The sequence below is a fragment of the Schistocerca americana genome, chromosome 5 (genome assembly GCF_021461395.2).
Source record: "Schistocerca americana isolate TAMUIC-IGC-003095 chromosome 5, iqSchAmer2.1, whole genome shotgun sequence".
Classification (NCBI taxonomy): domain Eukaryota; kingdom Metazoa; phylum Arthropoda; class Insecta; order Orthoptera; family Acrididae; genus Schistocerca; species Schistocerca americana.
In genome coordinates, this window is record NC_060123.1 from 560,778,967 (window position 1) to 560,803,831 (window position 24,865).

Consider the following 24,865-nt stretch of genomic DNA (forward strand, 5'->3'; position numbering starts at 1 on the left):
GTGTGTGAATCTGTTCGTCTGTGCCGTTTCGTACTTCAAGTTGCGTAGCTTTTCATATTTTAAGTCGCGTGGCTTTTCGGATTTTACGTCTCGTAGTCTCTGTAAATTGTTCACATTATACGTGTTGCGCGAGTCTGACAAATACTCGCAACGTGGCGGATTCTGTGACGTATTGGTGGCTGGAATAATTGTTAATTCTGTTACTTTAATACTTCCGTCAATTTGGTTGTTGTGTCGTTCACTTTTATTAACAATTTCCATATTCGGAGTGTGTGAAACTTCCAATGACTTCAAATTAAACTCGTCGCGTATCTGTACTGCGTTTTTACGGCATTGTTTGGTGACTGCATTAATCCCGTCTTTATGTGATTCTGTTGTGTCTACACGTGTGCTACTTAATTCTTGTGCAACAGTGCCAACTTCTTCATTACTGTTATTAGCACAAGTCTTAGTATCTACACGTAATTGTACTTTATTGTCCCGACATTGCACGGTAATAGCTGTATTCTGTTCACTAACTTGTCTGCTCCGTTCGTTAAGGTTGTCTTGTTTTTCGTTCGTCAGTTTGAAACTTTCATTAATTGTTTCGGTAAGTTGTTTGTAATGGTTGTCAAAACTTTCATTAAGTTGTTCGAAATAATTATTCATCATTTCCTTCCGCTGTTTGTACTGTTCACGAAGTTGTTTGAGATCTTCGGCATTTTTGTCAAGTTTTTCATTTAAGTGTTTGTTATCTTCCCTAAGTTGTTTGAAATTTTCATCATTATTTTCTAGTCTTTTACTATTTTGTAGCAATATTGCCATAATTTGACCCAATGTAACATTATCTACTCCATTCTCTGTACTATTTGACGATGTATTTGCAATTGTCGCGTTTTGTGTGACCATTTGGTCATTCTTTGGTTCACAAAAGGCTTTCCCTGTCAAATGTACACTCTCATTCACTATTTCGGAATTAAAGAATTCCGGCGTACTTTGTGTACCCTGTTCATTTTCATTAGACAAATTTGTCTGTACGTTATCTGAATTTTCCAAATCGGGTATGTTAAGCTGGGTAGCGCGCATTACAATAGAGCGTTCTGCGTCATCAATTGTCGTTAAATTAACAGACGAGACAATTAGGTTCGTTTGTTCATCATTAAGGTAAAAGTCATCATTAGTGGTTGTAATGCACTGATTGTTGGTGAACGCAGGATTGACATCATTACACTGCGTGTCACAATTACTATCGGTCACGCTGTTTAAGTCGGTAATTTCGTTCATAATACCTCGCGATACACTATTCACAGTCTTTCGCGGCATTTTAACAATAGTCAAAATTATTCACAAACAAATAAGCACAAATGCGAAAGCAACACACAAATACAATAGAGCAACGAATTGCCGTTGACCTGTAGAAAGAAAGTCACAAGTTAATAAAAGCGTTGCGCCAAATCCTAATTATAGTTAAGCAAACAAGAGCAGATATCTGACTGTTGTTCAAAAGATTCTCAACGAAATACGATCCTGGACTGGGTGTCGCCAAGTGTAACCTCCCCACCGTAATTTATAAGGAATAAATGAAAAGACAATACTTAATACAAATGGGAGCCGAGTGTAACCTCCCCACAAAAATTTGAAAGAAAGAAACACGACAATATTTAATTAGGGATGCTAATGGACATTGCTGTAAGCGTAACCTGCCCACAATGAAATGTACTGACAATGGCAACAAAAATGTGAAATACGCAATCTGACTCGAATGTAAATCCTTCAAAAAAAAATTAAAGTCCATTCAGTGATAAGGAAATTCAATTAAACCGAAACATCGGTCTTTGGCCCTGTGTAAAACAATCAGAGTTAAAGTCTTACCTCAGAATAAATGGATGTCACATTTCTGCTCTTGTTGTTGCGCACCGCTTGGAGGAACTGCATTGCAAATACTAATATTCTCTTTTTTTTGTGATTCTAGTGAAATTTTTCTTCAAAAGAAGTGGAATGAAATGGGAAGTGCAACGAAATCTTTAGTTCAATAAAAAATTAAATTTTTGAAAAAATGCTTTTGAAATAAAAATTATTGTTGGGGGACTTGTTGGAGAATAATTACAATAAATAAAAATTTTTCATTATCTAATGATTATATTAATTAACAGTATACCTTATTCACCATCTTGACCAGTGTTGCCGACCGCCTACATCACACAACCGCACTGGGGTGCTACTACTGACCGACCGCTCTGCATGACGACTATTAGCGTACAGCACGCAACGACTACTGTTAGAATACTCTACCCAACTAGACAGAGCTACAGACTCGCAACGAACGACTGACTGACAGAGAACCGCTCGCAACACTCGCGCGGTCAAGCGCAAACTCTCTGGTCACAGATGCTACAATGCCTCGCCATCGCTGCTGCGTTACATACGTGTTTCAACACATGCTTCACTTTACATAAAAAAGGTAGCGTGATTAATGACTGTAGTGGTACGATGCCCGTAAATGGAAGTTAATTTACGTTTTGAGAGAACCAGGATATTAACAAAGAGACTATAATCAATCATCCATAAATTCTAATGTTTTTCAAGCATTCACAGCTACAATCCAAGAATTTTAACGCGCATTTTGCATCCAGAGCGTTTCCTTATTGTATTTGGTTAACAAAAATAAACTTCAGCTCACTGATTTTAGGAAGATTCTATCATGAAGTGGAGGAGGACTGCTTGTTTGCAACGAAAGCTCGGATTCCGATGTTATACGACCATTTGCGACTGGCGAGAACAAGGTCTTACAATTATTAAAATAAGGATAATTACGAGTCCTTATCCACTGGGCGAATTTGTCGCAAGTAGGTACGAACCTGAAGCTGTATTTGAAAGAGTGGACACCCTAACTACGTCGACAAGACTTCTAAATTTTTTCAGAAATATTTTCTGAATGGTTTGGTATGAGGCATTAGAGGTCTCCAATGTCTCGTTGCAGAGTAATGATGTAATTACGACTTACTCGATTTGTTACCCCAGTTACCACTGATTCTGTGAAAATACTTTCCGAACAGTGAAAAAGCCTGTAATATGCAATCACCAAAACACGTAACACAAAATAAGTAAGAATCCAGTTTGTGGTAGGCGCCAGTGTACAGATGCAAAAGTATTCAGCACAACATTGTTGTGCCGCTTTTACATAGCATTCGGTCAATTATACAGACTAATTCCGTGCTGATTTTATAAACTATAATGCATGATTGAGAGGATTAAATGTATCACTTGAGGTCAGGGACCGTGATGCGGAAAAGATGAAGTCAAACGTTATAGGCGAAAATCGCTGTGATACCTCTAACAGCGGGTCTTTACTTTCCATATTTTGGGAGAAGGTAATATGGATCAAAACAAGACAAAAATGTTCAGTAAATATGGGCTCTAAAATGGATACCTTAAGGACTATGAGCACTTGTTCATCTTTGCTACTGTGAACCGCATCTCTTATACTGACAAGTGCTCATAGCTTTCAAGGTATCCACTTCAAGAGCCACGGGTACGCGACTTGCTTACTTGTTCATCTTTGCTACTGTAGAACATTTTTTTTTTTTTTGTTTTGGCCTATACGACTCTCCTCCCAAAATATGAAAAGCAAAGAGATAGCGGTAGACGAGGACCACTTTCGGACATATCAGAACGATTTTCACTGATAACTTTCAACTAAGTCATTCCTCGAGCAGAGTCCTCTAGCTCAGATTGATACATGTATCCTTAAGACACAAGGAAATTAAAAATATTAGTTGCCAATGGACATTGCTTTACATCAGCGGGGCAAGTTGAAAATTTTTAATGGACCGGGATTCGAAACCGGGTCTCATGCTTACTAGGCAGATGCGATGATCACTATGCCATCCGAACACAGCAGTCACCACAACCGTACGGACTACCCTAGCACGCCCCACGGCCATGCCCAAACTCTCAACTTATGCGATACACTACCGATGAAGTGCAACTGCACGTTAGCCTCGTTACTCAAGGCATTTCGCCGATTCCCGTGGGAGTTCTAGCTTGGTGTGCTTCTGCACTGAAGGAATCATTGGCCATCATCGCCGTAATTGTATACGTTGTGCCTGTTTTCCGGAAATGCCCAAAAGTACAGACGCCACGTATACAACATTTACCCTTCGCAATTATTCCTGATAGACTGTAACATCATCACGGAATCACTCTGTACATAACTCCCAATATCTCATCAGTAAACCTATACATATGTTGCATATAACTGTCATCGTACAACTAATACTGGAAGAATAGCCAACCCGAAATAGAAACGAGCACTAATGATGTCTCTGAATCATTGTTGTAACTGGTCGTGAAAGTATTTGCTCTATTTGTCGGCTTGTAGAAGCGAAGTGTAGAACAAGCTACAACAGGACTTATATGCTAAAGAACATCCAAATACGGTGACTATTAATCAGTGGCACAAGTGTTTTGTTGAGATTAACAATACAACATGTGACTGCAAATACTCAGGAACTTTCCACGTGTCTGTTGACATAAAAATGAGACAAAGTGGTGTTAACATGTCTCAGAAGTTTAAATTATATTAGATTTACCTTCAGATTCAGAGATCCGTACATAAAGTATCCTCTAGGATGATGAACATGTAAAAGAAAACGAAACTACAAAACACATGTTAAAAAACATGGGCTCATATTTCTTATACAGACACTATATGAAATGGTCCTCAAGAATGTGGAATAATCAAAAACCTGAGAAATATTTTCATTTTTAACTTAATAACAGACCTGTCACAAATAAATAAATGTAATTACGGTGAAATGCATTACATGATTTTGAGCCTATTGTAGCCTGCAACTTCAAACAAAAAGCACTTTAGAAGACTTAGTTACAACCATCGTATTACTGCACTGCAAGTGTGCATAAGTAAAATATTACTGTTACTGTTGTTAATACATATGTTAATTGGTTCTACTAACAAAGCTATCAGAGGAGTATAAGGAATTAGCCACCAACATATCCTCTTTATTGCTCTTAAACTACACTTTTTTTTAATAGCAAGAGCTTCTATGTTGGCAGACAAGTCATTGAAAATGACTGCTCCTGTCTATGGACTTCTCCTGACCACGGTAACTTTAAAACTTTGAATAGATCATTTACATTTCTAGTAATGGTTCAATGAACTGAATAGTTGGTTTGAAAAAGAGATACATCATCGCAAATTTCATTAAGAAATATATATACTGGAAAGCAATAGTTGGTGTCCCCATTTATTTGGACTTGGTGTGAGTGGATACGCATATTATATTATTATACACATAATCTATACATATATTCATTATACATATTACGTTATATTATATTACATACACACACACACATATATATATATATATATATATATACATATAAAAGATTAAAAAAGAGCGGTGAAGTGTGTCTGGCTTTCGCGGATGATCTTGCCACTCTAATGAACAATAGAGGAAGTCAAACTTGCATTGGAAAAACTACACGAAACCTCACAGAAAATTGGGCTACAAATCTCCTACGAGAAACACAGTATATGGAAAACAAACCTGTAGATAATTTCCCCATTACTACTCAATACGGGAAAGTGCCACAAGTTGCCCACTGCAGATATCTGGGAGAAACAATCCAACCATCAGGACTGAACTCAATACCAATAAAGATACAATCTCCAGATTACAAAAAGCACATAAGCTCACTTGGAATCACTATTATATTCTGTCAATGCAAAACTAAGGCATTGCAACATAATAGTCCTACCAGAAGCGCTTTATGCTGTAGAAACTACAGTGATTCATGGTTACACTAAGATTAGAGAGATTGAAAAGCAGGAAAGAAAAATTCTGAGGAAAATATATGGACCAGTGTTTCGGGAAGGAATTTGGATGAAGAGGCCAACTAGAGAGATTTACAAAGACATAGAAACAATAACAGACACCATTAGAAAGAGAAGGATGAAATTTTATGGACATATCAGCAGGATGAATAAAGGCAGGCTCACAAGACAAAACTTCGAGATAGTAAACAAGAGCAAAAACAGGACAAAGTGGATCACTGAAGTAGAAGAAGACATGAAAGAACTGGGGATCGCACAAGACAACATAAACAATAGAGAACAGTTTAGAGACATCATAAAGAAACACATACTTAAACAACAACATACGGAGAACAGAACAGAAAAAAGATGGTGGGAAGAACACAAGAGAGAACACAGTGAATGTATGAAGATAATTTGGGAAGAACAAAGAAAGAAGAAGAAATCATGACTACTCAAGTTCAATCACTGTCTCAAAAGGGAATAATCGTAAATAATAATTATATATATGTATATATATATATATATATATATATATATATATATATATATATATATATATGTGTGTGTGTGTGTGTGTGTTCATATATATATATATATATATATATTACATACATGTATACATTTCATATATGTAACACATATACATTACATATATAAATTATATTACACATTATATTACTTACCATTATACGTCACTTTTAAGCTTATTTTTTACTTTTGCAGTGTATGGAGTATCGATAGCCGTACAGCAAAAACTTCTTATGCTGTATTCACTAATAAAAAGTAGCTTTTGTGTAATGACAATGTTTTTCGAGTCATCGTTGTTGACATGCTGCGCGCTGGGCGTAATATTTTAATCAACCCCAGTAAGGTTGACAGCGTTTTTGAAATTCAGATGCATTCAGATGTGGGTGTTTAGATCTAACCGGAATGAAACTGCACCATTTCGAGACCATGTTCACTTTAATCATTGCACCCCTTCATGCTATACCTGGGATTTCAATGTGGCAAAATGAAATGTGCGTGTCGCTAGGGCCTGCAGTCGGGTAGACCGGTAGTCTGGTGCAATTCTTTTGGCGACGTGCATGTCGGTGAGGATGAACTGATGATGAAAACAACACAACACTCAGCCCCCGAGCACAGAACGTCTCAGACACGGTCGGGAATGAAACCCAGGCCTCTCGCATAGCACTCCCCCTTGCCGACCATTTTTTTCCGTAATTTGTATCTTTCTGCATGTTAAGTGGCAGCGATCTCTCTGAGCATCCATGCAAGTGAATTCTGGGTATCACCATCAAATGCAACAAATACTAAACTAATAAAACGACTTGTTTGTTGCTACACCACTTGAGAGACGTGCCAGTAGCGATCAGTATCGCAAACAGCATAAATGCTTCACACTCAACAATGCCTAACGGAGTCCCTACTAGATTCTGTTCATAACTCAATTTACTTCTGACAATAATCTGGTGCAAATCCCTTGAAAACAGAGCTCTTCCCAGTGTATGAAACAGAACACATATCATACCTATCTACAAAAAAAGGCAAGCTACGGGAGTTCCAAAGGATGTTCAATCGTAAAAACTTATAAGGAACAAAATAACTGTGTTCGCGCAAACTGGCATTGATTTCCAAAATACGGATCATCCTAGTCAATTCTCCCCATGCATCGCTACTGTTACACACTTATTCATAACCACTGTTACACAGAACTATAAAAAATTTTCCCGTACATTGTAAACAGGCACTCCGTCTCCAGGCCACAAGTGGCCCATCAGGACCATCCGACCGCTATGTCATTCTCAGATGAGGACGCAGATAGGAGGGGCATGTGTTCAGCACAGAGCTCTCCCAGTCGTTATCACGGTTTTCTGTAAGCGGAGCCGCTAGTATTCGATCGAATAGCTCCTCAATTGGCATCACAAGGCTAAGTGCACCCTGAAAAATGGCAACAGCGCATGGCGACCCAGATGGTCACCCAGCCAAGTGACAGCTACGCCAGACAGCGCTGAACTTCGGTGATATTATGGGATCCGGTGTATCCACTGCACCAAGGTCATTGTCATACGTTGTGAATGCATGGTGAATTCCTTTGGGACAATTATGATAAGTTGACATAGTGATTACTATTGCAGCATATACTGCTGTGGTGAAATGATGGTTAGTTGACAATGAGTGACATCCATTGCTCCAAATATTAATGGGGGATCGTCAGCAACCTGTCAACTGACCATTATTGGCTCAATAGCATTTGTGGAAATAACAGTCACCATTTTCGCTGATCATCACTGCCCCAGTGGTATATGGAGTAATGGCTGTCACCATATTTCAAATGACCATAGTTGCCTCAAGTTAGTATTTACCATGACCTCAGTGTCAACTGATCATCACTGCTTCAATAGTATCCACCATGTGTTTGTAAAGTACTGGGCAATTTGTTAAAATTTTATGTAATGGTGGTGATGTATGGGGTTATCTGTCGAATTTTGCTGTAAAATAGCGATATACGGTGCAGTCTGTTACAATTTTGCTGTAAAAAGACAACATATGTGGCAACTTGTTACAATTTTACTGGAAAACAGTGATGTATAGAGAGTGAACTGTCGTGTAGTCTTCACTATACAACAGCATGAGTTAGTGTTATTAGCAGATACTTGCATGATCAAGTTAATGTCCTAGCATGAAGTCACTAAAATATTTGCATTATCAAGAGAAGATGACAAATGTTTTTACATGAAACATTTTGCTATCATTTATTGGCTCAACAGTATTTGTGATACTAACAGTCACCATATAAGCTGATCATCACTGCCGTAACAGTATATGGGATAATGGGAGTCACAATATTTCCACTGACCACAGTTGCCCCTCATTAGTATTTACCATGCCTTCAAGGCCTTGGTAGCCAGCATGTCAACTGGTCATCATTGCCTCAATATTATCCACCACGTGTTTGTGAAATATGGGGCAATTTGTTACAGTTTCGTGTAACAGTGGTGATGATGGGGTTATCTGGTGAATTTTGCTGTAAAATAGCGATATATGGAGCAGTCTATTGCAATTTTGCTGTAACCAAGACAACATATGGGGCAATTTGTTACAATTTTACTGGAAAACAGTGATGTATAGAGAGTGAACTGTCATATAGTCTCCACTGTAAAACAGTGTAAGTTAGCGTTATTAGCAGACAACGCAAGATCAAGATAATTTTCTAACGTGGAGTCACTATAATAGTTGCATTGTCAAAAGAAGGTGGCAAATGCTTTTACATGGAGCATTTTGTTACCATTTTGCTGTAAAATGGTGATGATGGACCAGTTTGTTACAATTTTGTTTGGGCTTATATGTAACCAAGCATACTATTTGTGATCTAGTGCTGATGGCTAGTGTAAAGATATGGCACAACAATGGCAGCGTCTGGTGTTCCAATACTGTTTCACGGTCCACTGTCAAATTATGCCTCATAAACTCTCAAGGTTCTGGTGTAAGATTCCCACACCAGCACAAGAGGCTCCAACCAATATGTGATGTGCCCGTCATCTGGCTCAAGTGAGTGTTATATTTTAGTTGAACTGAGAGCGTTTTCCACAAAAAATCCGACCATCGTGGGCCTAATTTACTATAATTTCATGTAATGTAGTAATGTATGAAGAATTTTGTTAGAATTTGGCTTTAGCATGACGATGTATGGAGTAATTTGTTAGAATTTTCCTGTATCGATATTTATAGTGAGTTTTGTTAGTCTGCTGAAGTATGGTGTTGTATGGAGACAAAGTGGCACGCAATCTCCATTGTGTTGCAGCTAATTTAATCTCCATTGTGTTACAGCTAATTTAGCATTAACAGAAGATGACAATATTTTGTGTTGCAACTAAAGTTAATACCCTAGTATGGTGGTCATTATAATGTGGAATGACATTGTTTACTTTGGCACAAAGATGAAACTGCTCTTATTGATAAGTGCGCTTTAAGTTGTAATTTAGACCAGCAGCAGAGTCTTGTATGTTTTGCAACGTTATAGAACAAACGTATATACTTTGATATGTAATGCAGATAAGTTTTGGTTCCCTAACACGTTCTATAAAGATCAAACTAAACTCATGTACAGGTGCAGCTTAACACATATGTTTTATCGGTAGTAACGACTAGTTATAATTAAACATTCCCTATTTAACACGTTATACACCGGAAACGAATTAAACTTTGTGGATACGAATAAGTTATGTACAAAAAGCGATATACTGTTTCTTGATTCTCCTGAGAAATGGCAGATTTGGCAGTGGGGACGTTTGACAACTCCACTCTTCAAATTACTTAGCTATGTGAGACAATATATTACTGCTGTGCTAATATTAAGTAATGTAGCAAAGTAGTCAAAAGAGTTTTTGCGACAGTACTCTTTAGTGGGGTAGGAGCTGCTCAGTAGAATTTTTTTAAAATTCAGTCTTAAAATTCGCTGCGTTACATACAAGACATTTAATAAGCTCTGAATGATTGCTGAATAAATGTGCACTCATGTATATAAATCCTAATGTTGAACTCTTGATGTCTTTGTAGAGTACTTTGTACATTTTATAGAAAAAAAAAGAATACTGATCGTGAAAAGGTACATCAAGTGAACATACAATGGTGAGCCAAAACATTATGCCCACCTGCTTAACAGCCTATTTGTCCGTCTTTGGAACGAAATATATCACTGATTCTGCGTATCACGAATCCGACAGTTTGTTTGTAGTTTTGTGGAGGTATGTGGCATTAGATATCTACGAACAGGTCATGTAATTCGCGTAAATAACGGGCCGCTGATTTGAGTACGCGATGGTAGCCCCCTATAGCGACCCAGATGGGTTTCATAGGGTTTAAATCAGACGAATTAGGTCGCCAAGACATCAACGTGAGTTCACTATAGTGTTCCTCAAAGCACTGTAGCACTATAGCACGAACAGTTATTCTGCTGAAATATGACATCGTCGTAGGGGAAAAAATTCAAGCATGGAGGGATGCAAGTGGTTCACAGCTGTCAGAGTGTCTTCGATTACTATCACAAATACCATGCAAGAGCAGGAGAATGTCTCCCGTAGCACAATACTGCTCCCACAAGCTTGCGACCGTGACGCGCTGCTCGTTTCGAGCCGCCGTTTACCTCAATTACGACATTTGTGGTGACGACTGCCGACCTAGTGTACCAAAAGTGTGGTTCACCCGTAGAACCGACACGTTTCCATTGATCGACGGTCGAATACCAATGGTTCCGCACCCAGTGCAATCGTAATTGACGATATCGTTAGATCAACATGTGAACACGTAGCGGTGGTCTTCTACGGAGCTCCACGTTCAATGTCCTATGAACTGTGTGCTCCGAAACACTTGTGCGTGCACCAGCATTGTGCTCTTTCAGCAAGGATGCCACAGACCACCATAAACCCAACTTTTACACAGAAGGTCACGACCTGTGAAGAGTTGTGAGACGTCCAACGACTGAGCGCCTAGTGGTAATTTCACTGTCCTTCTACTTCTTTCTGTGGATGCTCACGACCTTATCACGTGAAGATTCGACCAGCTTCTCCGTTTCCGAGACATTCGTTCACGGACTTTGCGTAATAATAGTCTCCAAAGTCGCTTATTCCAGTGGGTTTCCCCATTTGCCGCCCATACCTTTGCTAGAGCGATCCCCCATGCGTCTCTGCTGCGCTTACGTAATTTTCATAGCGTTTCTCGTGTCCGCACCGTCAATAGGCGGCATCCAACCTCGCTGTGAGCAGTGGTCATAATTTTTTGGCTCATCAGTGTATCTTGGCAGGTTGTCCCACAACTGTCACTAAACAAAATTTATGTATCTTCTATATTCTGAAAATATTATGCTTTTGGCTTCTCCTAATAAAACAAATGGTATAACTTGTTTTTTCTATATAATATCTAAAACATCGTGAGAAACGACGGAAACTGCTAATCTTATGGAATATACACGGTGGTCCATTGATAGTAACCGGGCCAAATATCTCACGAAATAAGCATCAAACGAAAAAACTACAATGAACGAAACTCGTCTAGCTTGAAGGGGGAAACCAGATGGCGCTATGGTTGGCCAGCTAGATGGCGCTGCCATAGGTCAAACAGACATCAAATGTGTTTTTTTTTAAATAGGAACCCCCGTTTTTTGTTACATATTCGTGTAGTACGTAAAGAAATATGAATGTTTTAGTTGGACCATTTTTTTCGCTTTGTGGTATATGGCGTTGTAATAGTCACACACAAAAAAAATGGTTCAAATTGCTCTGAGCACTATGCGACTCAACTTATGAGGTCATCAGTCGCCTACAACTTCGAACTAATTAAACCTAACTAACCTAAGGGCATCACATACATCCATGCCCGAGGCAGCATTCGAACCTGCGACTGTAGCGATCGCTCGGTCCCAGACTGTAGCGCCTAGAACCGCATGGCCACTCCGGCCGGCTAATAGTCACAAATGTATAATAAATACGTGGTATCACGTAACATTCCGCCAGTACGGACGGTATTTGATTCGTGAATTATTACCCGTGTTAAAATGGACCGTTTACCAATTGCGAAAATGGTCGATATCGTGTTGATGTATGGATATTGTGATCAAAATGCCCAACGGGCGTGTGCTATGTATGCTGCTCGGTATCCTGGACGACATCATCCAAGTATCCGGACCGTTCGCCGGATAGTTACGTTATTTAAGGAAACAGGAAGTGTTCAGCCACATGTGAAACGTCAACCACGACCTGCAACAAATGATGATGCCCAAGTAGAAGTTTTAGCTGCTGTCGCGGCTAATCCGCACATCAGTAGCAGACAAATTGCGCGAGAATCGGGAATCTCAAAAATGTCGGTGTTGAGAATGCTACATGTTTCAAATGGCTCTGAGCACTATGGGACCTAACATCTGAGGTCATCAGTCCCCTAGAACTTAGAACTACTTAAGCCTAACTAACCTAAGGACGTCACACACATCCATGCCCGAGGCAGGATTCGAACCTGCGACAGTAGCGGTCGCACGGTTCCAGGCTGAAGCGCCTAGAACCGCTCGGCCACAACGGCCGGCTGAGAATGCTACATCAACATCGATTGCACCCGTACCATATTTCTATGCACCAGGAATTGCATGGCGACGACTTTGAAAGTCGTGTACAGTTCTGCCACTGAGCACAAGAGAAATTACGGGACGATGACACATATTTTGCACGCGTTCTGTTTAGCGGTAACTTAAACCGGCATAATATGCACTATTGGGCAACGGAAAATCCACGATGGCTGCGACAAGTGGAACATCAGCGACCTTGGCGGGTTAATGTATGGTGCGACATTATGGGAGGAAGGATAATTGGCCCCCATCTTATCGATGGCAATCTAAATGGTGCAATGTATGCTGCTTTCCTACGTAATGTTCTACCGATGTTACTACACGATGTTTCACTGCTTGACAGAATGGCGATGCACTTCCAATATGATGGATGTCCGACACATAGCTCGCGTGCGGTTGAAGCGGTATTGTATTTTAATTTAAAAAACCTACCTGCTACCGACAGTTCGTCTAAAATTGTGAGCTATATGTTTGTGACAATTACAGCGCCATCTATCACAAAGCGCAAAAAGTGGTCCAACTAAAACATTCATATTTATTTACGTCTCACACGAATATGTAATAAAAATGGGGGTTCCTATTTAAAAAAAAAAAAAAACGCAGTTGATATCAGTTTGATCTATGGCAGCGCCATCTAGCGGGCCAACCATAGCGCCATCTGGTTTCCCCCCTTCAAGCTAGACGAGTTTCGTTCTTTGTAGTTTTTTCGTTTGATGCTTATTTCGTGAGATATTTGGCCCGGTCACGATCAATGGACCAACCTGTAATTATACCAGAAAGAAGAAACGTCCCACGATAGAACCGTTTGGAACTATATCATCGTTCATAGACTCGGAATACTTACCTAAGTTACAAAATATTCCTTAAAATAACTTCAGATTTAGTGGAAAAGTGTTAAAATTACAGGACGTCATATTGTGGGGAGGCAGAGTAGAAGGACGATAAGGAGGATGGGAGGGTTTGCGGGGCCATTGAGTCATGTATGAACTTCTTCGTCCGGTATTGCCTTCTTGCCAATCCTTGCTCACAGGTAGAATATATCTATTATCGTTTCGATATCACGCGCTTAAATTTATATTTACATAGCGTCTCGCGCAATAGAAGCCTTGTGTACAAAAACGCAAAAGCCATGGGTAAATCACTCGGACCATACAAGACATTTTCATACATATGGTATCAGAACTACCTAAAACGGCGTAACAGTCTTTTGTCATTCACCAAATGACTCAACACATTGCCAGAGCACTCCGACACTTTACCAGCTCGCGCTCTGTTTCACTCACCTGGGACATCATCTTCATTTTCCCCGATGTGAACGTCGGTGTCAGCTTTACACGTAACCGCCGCCACTTGCTGCCTCCCAACAAGAAGAGGTGTTTGCCCAGGGGTTCATTTTCGTCCACTCTTATTCCCCTGTCGTGGAAAGTCCCAAAATCCTTCACAAGAACGTCACGGATGAAATCAGGGTCCACTGTCACCAAAGCTGGTTGGGTGACGATGTATATTCCACCGAATCGTTTACCTAAAAGAAATATGATACTGTATTACATTTTTGTGTGTTATGTGGGGTGGGGGGGATGGGGGGGGGGTTCATTCACTGTTGGAACGGCACAATTTTCTACCTCTTCAGATTATGGACATCGGGGTATAATTCTTCCCAGATCACAGTTACAGCAGTGTGACAATCTGTGCACCCTACTGAATGAATGTGTAGGTAGATTAAATTTGTAGGTTGACTCTTGAATAGAAGATTACAGCAGCCAACCACTTTTTACAATTCTACTTATTTATTTAAACAGCGCCGTTACCGGTTTCGAATCGACATCTTCAGACGTGTAGTTCACGTTTTACATTTGATTTCGCCTTTTCTCTTCCCAACTGACGTAATTTCCTTGGGGTGATGGTGCCCTACAACCAAAACAAGATGTGAGACAACATCTTTTTAACTGTAATTGTGTTAACACCGATTTTAAGTGATGTAAACAAAATATTATTATTATTATTATTATTATTATTATTATTATTATTATTATTTAAGGGAAGTTGTTTCGGTTACTTACGATGAAGAATCCGCGCCATTATGTTCCAGTGCAGACTACTTATCATTTCTTACAGCAGAGAAAACTGTATAGTGTAATCTAACATACTTTTAAAAATAATTTTTTTTACGTCACTTAAAATTGCTGTAGGGCACAATTACAGTTACGACGACGATGTCTCATATCCTGTTTTGGTTGTAGGGCACCACCACCCCAAGGAAATTTCGTTAGTTGCGGAAACAAAAAGTGAAATCTAATGTAAGACGTGAACTAGGCGTCTGAAGAAGAACCTGTCGGTTCGAAACCGGTAATGGCGCTGTTTAAATAAATATATAGCATTGCAAAATGTGACCGGTTGCTGTGATCTTCTATGTAAGAGTCAAACTATATTTTGTACACAACTTTGGGCTCAAAATGTCAATTTTTGAGAAAATAAGATTAAATTTAATATTCCGTCGCCACCGAGTTCATTCGATTCCTCACAGCGGTAGATCACTTCATTACGGATGAAAAATGAACGAAGTAATGAACCAGATCTGCAAATATCTAAAGTCTTGATCTCAAAGCATGAGGTTCCTCTGCTTATACTTTGACCTGTCTCTCTGCTCTTCTGTGTTACCTGATACTATTTTTTTCAAAAGTAGCAGAGATCTTGCAGTATCCTATGTCATTAAGGCATCCAGGTACATAAGTTACTACCGCCGCGGTATCTAAATCGGCGCTTTACAGACACGGTATCAGCACCTAGGGATGGGAAAAATCGACCGTTATAGCCAATGCCGGTATTTTAGTTCAGAAGAGCTATTTTTTCGGTATTTGTTTGGTCTCGGTTACAATAGGTTTATTTCATTTTTATTAATGACTGGGTAAGAAACCGACATATCAATTTGGCATAGCAGCCGTGCTAATTTTTTTAATAATTTTTTTAAACGAGTAATTTTTATTTCTAAAATTGGTACTACTTTGAAATATTGGAGTAATAGAAATTGGGACAAGTGATCAGCAGTATTTTAACAACAAGGCGTAGAGTTAGAAACTATCAACAAACACGTGACGTAACAATCGGTACATATTTTCAAACAGAATGTGCCTGTTACCTTGCGGCGTGGGCTATTAGAAGGTACGCGTGCATTCTTACGTCCAGCATGCAAGACTTGTGCCCACCTGGTCTATACCGTAGTTTGTCGCTGTCTGCATGAGATATCAGTTGTACTGCAGAATGATACCATCCACAGTTCGAAAGTATTTTACGAAGCGCGGTAGCAATGAAGTGCTTTAAAAAATTAAAAGCGGGAGGAAGCACAAGGAACCAGTGATATCGCGCAAGGAGAAAACAAATACAAACAATGATGCACATAATTATAATACCAGAGGGAAAAATGACATTCAGTAATCCACATTACGGCAGCCTTTAGCACAAAAAGGGCTGAACAATGCTGGAACTAAAATTTTTGGTCACTTATCCAGTGATATAAAATGGCTGAAAGACAGCAAAGTAAAAAGTTTCTCCTTGACAATTCGTCCTATACCGCAGAAGAATTTCTATTAATGTAATGCGTTGAAGATGGTGGGCCGGCCGGGGTGGCCGAGCAGTTCTAGGCGCTACAGTCTGGAACCGCGCGACCACTACGGTCGCAGGTTCGAATCCTGCCTCGGGCATCGATATGTGTGATGTCCTTAGGTTAGTTAGGTTCGAGTAGTTCTAGGGGACTGATCACCTCAGAAGTTAAGTCCCATAGTGCTCAGAGCCATCTGAAGATGGTGGGTAGGAATTACTAGCTTAAATCTGCATATGTAATAATAATAATAATAATAGTAATAATAATAATAATAATAATAATAATAATAAAACAAAAGACGAAAGCCTATAAATATTCAGCATGTAGCCAAGTTTACAAATTAACTTGTGATGTTAATGTAAGCTAACAAGTCCCACATCATTACGATTTATCGCGCAAATGATCCATAGAACATGGAACTAAATAACCACCAAACATCCAAAAAGCAGGTGAATTTGATTGGTACAGGTATATGTTATTCAGGGGATACAAATTTAGGAAAATAACTGAATACTTCATGTTGATGATTGCTAAAAGATGAAAAACAGATATCATCGAAAAGTTACGATTCAGAGAAGTCATCAACTTGTGGCCTTTTGCTTTCGCTGCCGTCTCACCCGTCTCCTTCTCACATTCGCCATTTTTACTGGAGAATAAGACCGATTTCTGCCGCAGCGTCAGTACTCTATACCAGATCGTGATTTATACTCCTTCACCTTCATTAGGAACTGAAAGTAATAGCAATAAACAAAACCTAAAATGGGTTATTTCAGAAACCGGTTATTTTGAGCGGTTTTACCGAAAACCGGTTGCTTTAGCGATAACCGCCATCCTTATCTGTACCGAGGACATTGTAGAACACACTACTAAAATCATCCAGAAGATTGGTGACACGTCCTTTCAAACGCCTCCTGTCAAATCTGACAGACGTCAGATCACACTCTGGAAAAATAAATTCCGTTCAGCTATCGGGGACCGACGGCTCCGCATAGGCTCCACTGCGATCCATCTGGAGAAAACTCGGCATCGTTTCCAATAGCTAAGCAAAAGCTCGGGGCATTATCATAGTGAGCCGAATAGCTGCCACAGTAATTCTGAAATCCGTTAATAATTTCTTATTATCATTGGCACAGAGCGAGGTGGCGCAGTGGTTAGCACACTGGATTCGCATTCGGGAGGACGACCGTTCAAACCCGCGTCCGGCCATCCTGATTTTGAGTTTCCGTGATTTCCATAAATCGCTTCAGGCAAATGCCGGAATCGTTGCTACGAAAGGGCACGGCTGATTTCCTTCCCCATACTTCCCTCATCCGATGGGACGGATGACCTCGTTGATTGGTCCCTCCCCCAAATCAATCAACCAACCAATCATCATTGGCGATAAGTGAATCAGTGAGGTTAATTATTGGAAAAAGTAATGCACCTAATGGCTCTCTCATCACTACTCCTGAAACTTCAGCCAAGTTGACGGCGATATACTTTCGCCAAACAGTACCCAATGGCAACCTGGAGCGCGAGTTCCAACGAAGACAGAAATTAGCCGATAGCTCTGTTTGGATCTAAACTCATGCGAGTCTGAAGAGTACAATCGCTCGTTTAGTAAACGGGAATTACAGAATATCGTATCCGTGGTCTGCAAGACTGCAATGGGGTCAGGTAACTGTAGTCTCAAATATTGCGGCATCTAGATCTCATGTCTACCTCATCAGGTAGGGACGAGGCACGCATGTGGTTTCCATCATCCTACTGGGTAAATACCGGACTGGTACCCTCGTCCCGCGTCAGACACACTCTATGCCAAGACTGAAGACAACGTTATCATGCTTGCACGTAAGATCTACACTAGCGGTGGACAGGTGTTCAAAAATGTGTGTGAATTCCTAAGGGACCAAACTGCTGAGTCATGGGTCTCTAGGCATACACATTACTTAATCTAACTTAAAACTAACCTATGCTGGGAGATGAAGAAGCTTGCACAGGATAGAGTAGCATGGAGAGCTGCATCAAACCAGTCTCAGGACTGAAGACCACAACAACAACATGCTAAGAACAACACAAACACGCACGCGCATACACACACACACACACACACACACACACACACACACACACATGCCCGAGGGAGGACTCGAACCTCCGACAGGGGTAACCGCGCGAACCGTGGCAAGGCGCCCGAGACCGCATGGCTACCCCGCGCGGCTTCCTCATTTAAGTCACACGTACACAATGACTTCTAAAAATATGGCGGATAATGTTTCAGTGTGGCACCGCAAGGAGCGCTAAATAACGTGCCACAGCATCTATATGTAAACTCTGTCTCTTTGCTTGTAACGGTCCAGTTACGTAAGTTTTTTTTTTAATTTCTACACTAAAATAGTAATTTTCAACGTAAAAGTTAGGATAATAAATCTCACTGTAGCTGATTGATGAAAGAAGGCGACAAGTGGGAAAAGATCAACTATTCTGAAAAGTATTTGTTCCAGGTACACTACAAAGAACGTCCGAGCCGCCACCCAGATTCGCGCTCCATGGAATGCAAGACACAGGATGTGGATGCTGTGTAGGCGTCGAACAATGGTTCAAACGGCTCTGAGCACTATGGCACTTAATATCTGAGGTCATCAGTCCCCTAGAACTTAGAACTGCTTAAACCTAACTGACCTAAGGACATCACACACATCCGTGCCCGAGGCAGAATTCGAACCTGGGACCGCAGCAGCCGCGTGCTTCCGGACTGAAGCGCCTAGAGCCGCGCGGCCACACGGACTGGAGCCGAACAATGAAGAAGCAAGACATGTATGGCGTTCTAATATAGTCAGTCTTTGTATTGTATTCATTCTGGACTGACGTGTTTACGATTGCGCCAGGCCAGCGCTACTACGTTTATCAGCATTACTCAAGCTGGTAGGAAAGTTAGTTTTACGAGGCGCCAATAGTTCACTGGCCAATGGTTTTATTTTACTGGGTGAACTGATAATCAAATATTATCATTTTATTTTCAGCAATTTTGTGTAGAATGCAGTTTTCAAATCGCTGCGAGAAGCTGCGACAGTTATTTGGTCCTTGGTGTTCAATTCTTCTGCTAGCGGCGCCCTTAGCGGCGAAACATTTATTAATGCAGTCAGATGCTAAATCTAGGGCCGTAGTTGTAATTTTTGTACTGGTAACTTAAATTTTCCAGGGAATTCTTATTTAGACTCTCATTGCTGTGGTTAATCCGACACAAACTGTGTTATTACTGAAATTTAACGCCCGTGATTGGAAACAATCGTAAACTGGGCTGGCACCTGTCCCGATTTTGTATGGATCGTACCAATTTTTCTATAATTGTTCCGTGTCCCTACATCAGTATTACGGGGCACCCTTAAGACCCTACTTTAAAATTTACTTTTAGTGTTTTACTTTTTCTTCTGCATCTACATCTACATCTGCTTCTACATAGATACTCTGCAAATCACATCTAAGTGCCTGGCAGAGGGTTCATCGAATCACCTTCACAATTCTCTATTATTCCGATCTCCCAAAGCGCGCAAAAAGAATGAACACCTATATCTTTTCGTACGAGCTCTGATTTCCCTTATTTTATCGTGGTGATCGATCCTCCCTACGTAGGTCGATGTGAACAAAATATTTTCGCATTCGGAGGAGAAAGTTGCTGATTCGAATTTCGTGAAAAGATTCCGTCGCAACGAAAAGCGCATTTCTTTTAATGATTTCCAGCCAAAATAGGTCTACTTTACCATTTCTGTGACACTCTCTCCCATATTTCGCGATAATAGAAAACGTGCTGCCTTTCTTTGCACTTTTTCGATGTACTCCGTCAGTTCTATCTGGTAAGGATCCCACACAGCGCAGCAGTATTCTAAAAGAGGACGGACAAGCGTGGTTTAGGCAGTCTCCTTAGTAGGTCTGTTACATTTTCTAAGTGTCCTGCCAATAAAACGCAGTCTTTGGTTAGCCTTCCCCACAACATGTTCCTTCCAATTTAAGTTGTTCGTAATTGTAATACCTAGGTATTTAGTTGAATTTACGGCTTTTAGATTAGACTGATTTATCGTGTAACCGAAGTTCGACTAATTCCTTTTAGCACTCATGTGGATGACCTCACACTTTTCGTTATTTAGGGTCTTACATCATACTGCATAATTTTAGATTTCATATCCTTAAGTTTATCATCTTATTTGTGTTAGCCAAAGTCAGTATGTGTTAAATACAATTGACTTAAGCTAATTGTTTCGCCGTCTCGTTTTCATATTCATACGAGCAATGCGCACTACAACGAGTGTTTGACCTGATGAAAGACTTGTGGATAGGTGAGTGAAACAAACGTAAGGTGAAATCTGTGGGAAAAGGAACTTCTTGTTAAAACACACTATTATATGAGATGCACAGAATTTATCAGCATGTTCTACATGAGTAGGAACTCTTAAAGGCCGCTACACAACAAAAGTACGTCTATAAGTTCCGGCACCATGCACATTGATTTTCGCCTCTGTCTAGGCGAAACGCAATTAGATTTTAAATATTTTTATTTTCAAGTGTTACTTTTGGTGTGAGGATAAAAAGCTGACAAACGTTAGTAAGAACTGATCATTTAATATCCTATCTTTTGTCTGAAGTGTGCCCACTTCAGACTTGCCAAAGGTGGCAACTCCAATGAAAAATATTTAAATAAATTAAGGGTGTCGTTACAACACTACGACAATGGATAAAGTTCGGACAAATGCTTGAGGAGTGGAATAAATAAAGCATTAAAATGTAAAATGCACATTTACAGAAAATAAATGTATAGCATACAATTATCTTTTAATGTCCGGTAAAACTAAAAACTTCATATCATCACTTTGTGACATGCGTGTTTACAAATAATAATCTTACGTAAATTAAATAATAAACTAAGCACGAACGAACACTTACATGGTACATCCTCGATCTTACCTTTAAACTGCCGATAAGCGTCGCTGATGATCAGTGGCAGTGATCGCTTGCCCACAAAACTTTCGTAAACATTTCCAAACGGAAACTGTGGTTCCAGGTAAGGCACGCCCTTCTTGTGCCAGTACTTGTACCTGTGGGAGAACCAGGCGTACACCGCCACTGTCACCAGTGACAGGGCTACCAACAGCTCCGTGAGCCACGAGTCCACAAACAAGGCCATGGTGGTGACTCTGAAACATAATTAGCAAACAGTTACTCCGAGCATCACTAGTTAGTGCACAGCATGCGTCTTTCAGAAAACATTTCAACATATTCTCTTTTCCTTTGAGTCCGTTTTCTGTCCTTCTACGTCAAAACGAAACATGCAAATGTGTATTCAGATTTTAATCTTTTCAAGCTATTATTCAGAAAGGTTAGGGTTCTGTGTTACCGTTATTATTCATCCTAAATGTATAAAGGCATTTTCAGTAAGGCCACACAAAATATATTCAAAAACGAGTAACTATAAGAGGCAGTCAAATGAAAACGAGACATATGGAAAATAAGTAAGTTAACTGTATATTATTTCGAAAGTAATCACCATAACTATTAATCCATTGACAAGACGGTCAATGCCTCCGTGGTCAAATATTTTTGGTTGCCTATGGAACCGTGATTGTACTCAGGCGAGAGATCGGGACTTTACGGACGGCTCCCTGCAAAACTTCTGCAGCGTAATCGAAAGAATTTTGGCAACATGTGGGCCCGTCCTTGCCATATTTTTGGAGTCCTGAAGAAAGACATTCGTCACCCGTCGATTAATCATGCTTTCGTAGAGTAATCTCCCCCTCCTTCCTAATTCCAGCTATTGTCCACAACAGGCGATGACTTTTCTGAATATTGGAGAGGAGTAACATTACAATAAACTTTTTAGTTTACATATCTTTTCTTGTAGAGTTGGCTCCAGTTCTTCTTGTCTAGGGGTCTGATTATTGAAGCTGAAATTGTCACATTTTAGGTCCTCACGGTTGAATTGATATAAATAATTTTGAAGATTGTTGTTGCAGAATTTTTGTTTTTACGTTAGTACATTTTGTCACATTTCAGTACCTTATACGTCTTTTAAATTTTCGCATTAACAAGGCCGAAATTACATTGTTCGCCCAAAATACAAAAAACCACGTCCGATCACATCAGAGCCATGCTTACTACTATTTCACTCTGCAGTAATAACAACATTCCAAAGGGTTTACAATGACTCTTGAAAAATGAATTTGTATTAATTTCGATTATTATTTCATAAATGAACCCAGAAATAAAAATAGTAAACAGTGCTAGATTGCGTAATGAATAATAGAAATTTTAATAATTCGTAGTTTCAAATGTTTCTGAAAAAAAAAACCATTTTAACTGTACAATTAGGGCTATTACTTAAAGATTGTAACATCGAAATTAAAGTAATTCCTTTTCATAAATTTTAGTTTGGAATCTAACATATTGCGTATAAAATTATCTGAAAGTTTTGAGAAAAGCAGCGAAAAATATTACGGGTGTCGGTAACTACTGTTGAGGATAAGTAATGCTAGATGAGGATGTCCCGTTACAGTAGGCAACCGTAAACATTTGTCCATGAAGGCACTGACCATCTTCTCTCACAGTGGGAAAATGTATGTACAGTTATGGCGATTAGTTTCGAAATAATAAACTGTTTACCTATTTCTCATTTGACAGCCCCTTATATATCGAACCGTAATTTTCGCAAAGTTATTGCGAAGAATGTGGAGAACGTTCTAACAAACACAAGAAATCTTTAACGCTTATAGCTGCTCAATTACGAGGGCGATATTTTTAATGAAACTATAGGGAATGCTACAAAAAGTTATGGCCAAACTTTCAGCAAACAGTCCTCAAACATAGAGGAATAAAATGTGTTATATGGGTATGGTTCCGTAAATGCTTTGTTTCTATGTTCGAGCTCATTTTCTACTTCTCTTCACCATCTCATTAATCATGGGAAACACACAAAAACAGAACGTACCATCGTCACATGACCTGTTTTCTTACAGGGTGTTTCAAAAATGACCGGTATATTTGAAACGGCAATAAAAACTAAACGAGCAGCGATAGAAATACACCGTTTGTTGCAATATGCTTGGGACAACAGTACATTTTCAGGCGGACAAACTTTCGAAATTACAGTAGTTACAATTTTAAACAACAGATGGCGCTGCAAGTGATGTGAAAGATATAGAAGACAACGCAGTCTGTGGGTGCGCCATTCTGTACGTCGTTTTTCTGCTGTAAGCGTGTGCTGTTCACAACGTGCAAGTGTGCTGTGGACAACATGGTTTATTCCTTAGAACAGAGGATTTTTCTGGTGTTGGAATTCCACCGCCTAGAACACAGTGTTGTTGCAACAAGACGAAGTTTTCAACGGAGGTTTAATGTAACCAAAGGACCGAAAAGCGATACAATAAAGGATCTGTTTGAAAAATTTCAACGGACTGGGAACGTGACGGATGAACGTGCTGGAAAGGTAGGGCGACCACGTACGGCAACCACAGAGGGCAACGCGCAGCTAGTGCAGCAGGTGATCCAACAGCGGCCTCGGATTTCCGTTCGCCGTCTTGCAGCTGCGGTCCAAATGACGCCAACGTCCACGTATCGTCTCATGCGCCAGAGTTTACACCTCTATCCATACAAAATTCAAATGCGGCAACCCCTCAGCGCCGCTATCATTGCTGCACGAGAGACATTCGCTAACGATATAGTGCACAGGATTGATGACGGCGATATGCATGTGGGCAGCATTTGGTTTACTGACGAAGCTTATTTTTACCTGGACGGCTTCGTCAATAAACAGAACTGGCGCATATGGGGAACCGAAAAGCCCCATGTTGCAGTCCCATCGTCCCTGCATCCTCAAAAAGTACTGGTCTGGGCCGCCATTTCTTCCAAAGGAATCATTGGCCCCTTTTTCAGATCCGAAACGATTACTGCATCACGCTATCTGGACATTCTTCGTGAATTTGTGGCGGTACAAACTGCCTTAGACGACACTGCGAACACCTCGTGGTTTATGCAAGATGGTGCCCGGCCACATCGCACGGCCGACGTCTTTAATTTCCTGAATGAATATTTCGATGATCGTGTGATTGCTTTGGGCTATCCGAAACATATAGGAGGCGGCGTGGATTGGCCTCCCTATCCGCCAGACATGAACCCCTGTGACTTCTTTCTGTGGGGACACTTGAAAGACCAGGTGTACCGCCAGAATCCAGAAACAATTGAACAGCTGAAGCAGTACATCTCATCTGCATGTGAAGCCATTCCGCCAGACACGTTGTCAAAGGTTTCGGGTAATTTCATTCAGAGACTACGCCATATTATTGCTACGCATGGTGCATATGTGGAAAAT

The 24,865-nt window shown here is 40.2% G+C and overlaps 1 protein-coding gene across 1 annotated transcript in view; it reads right to left on the reverse strand.

Moving 5' to 3' along the window:
• LOC124615593 (cytochrome P450 6k1-like) overlaps positions 1–24,865 on the reverse strand; it is a gene marked incomplete in the record, with an annotated part of 133,097 nt that overhangs the window by 74,485 nt on the left and 33,747 nt on the right. The window contains 2 exon segments of the mRNA XM_047143578.1: positions 14,216–14,454; positions 21,469–21,698. Coding sequence (XP_046999534.1) covers positions 14,216–14,454; positions 21,469–21,688 — 459 coding nt within the window.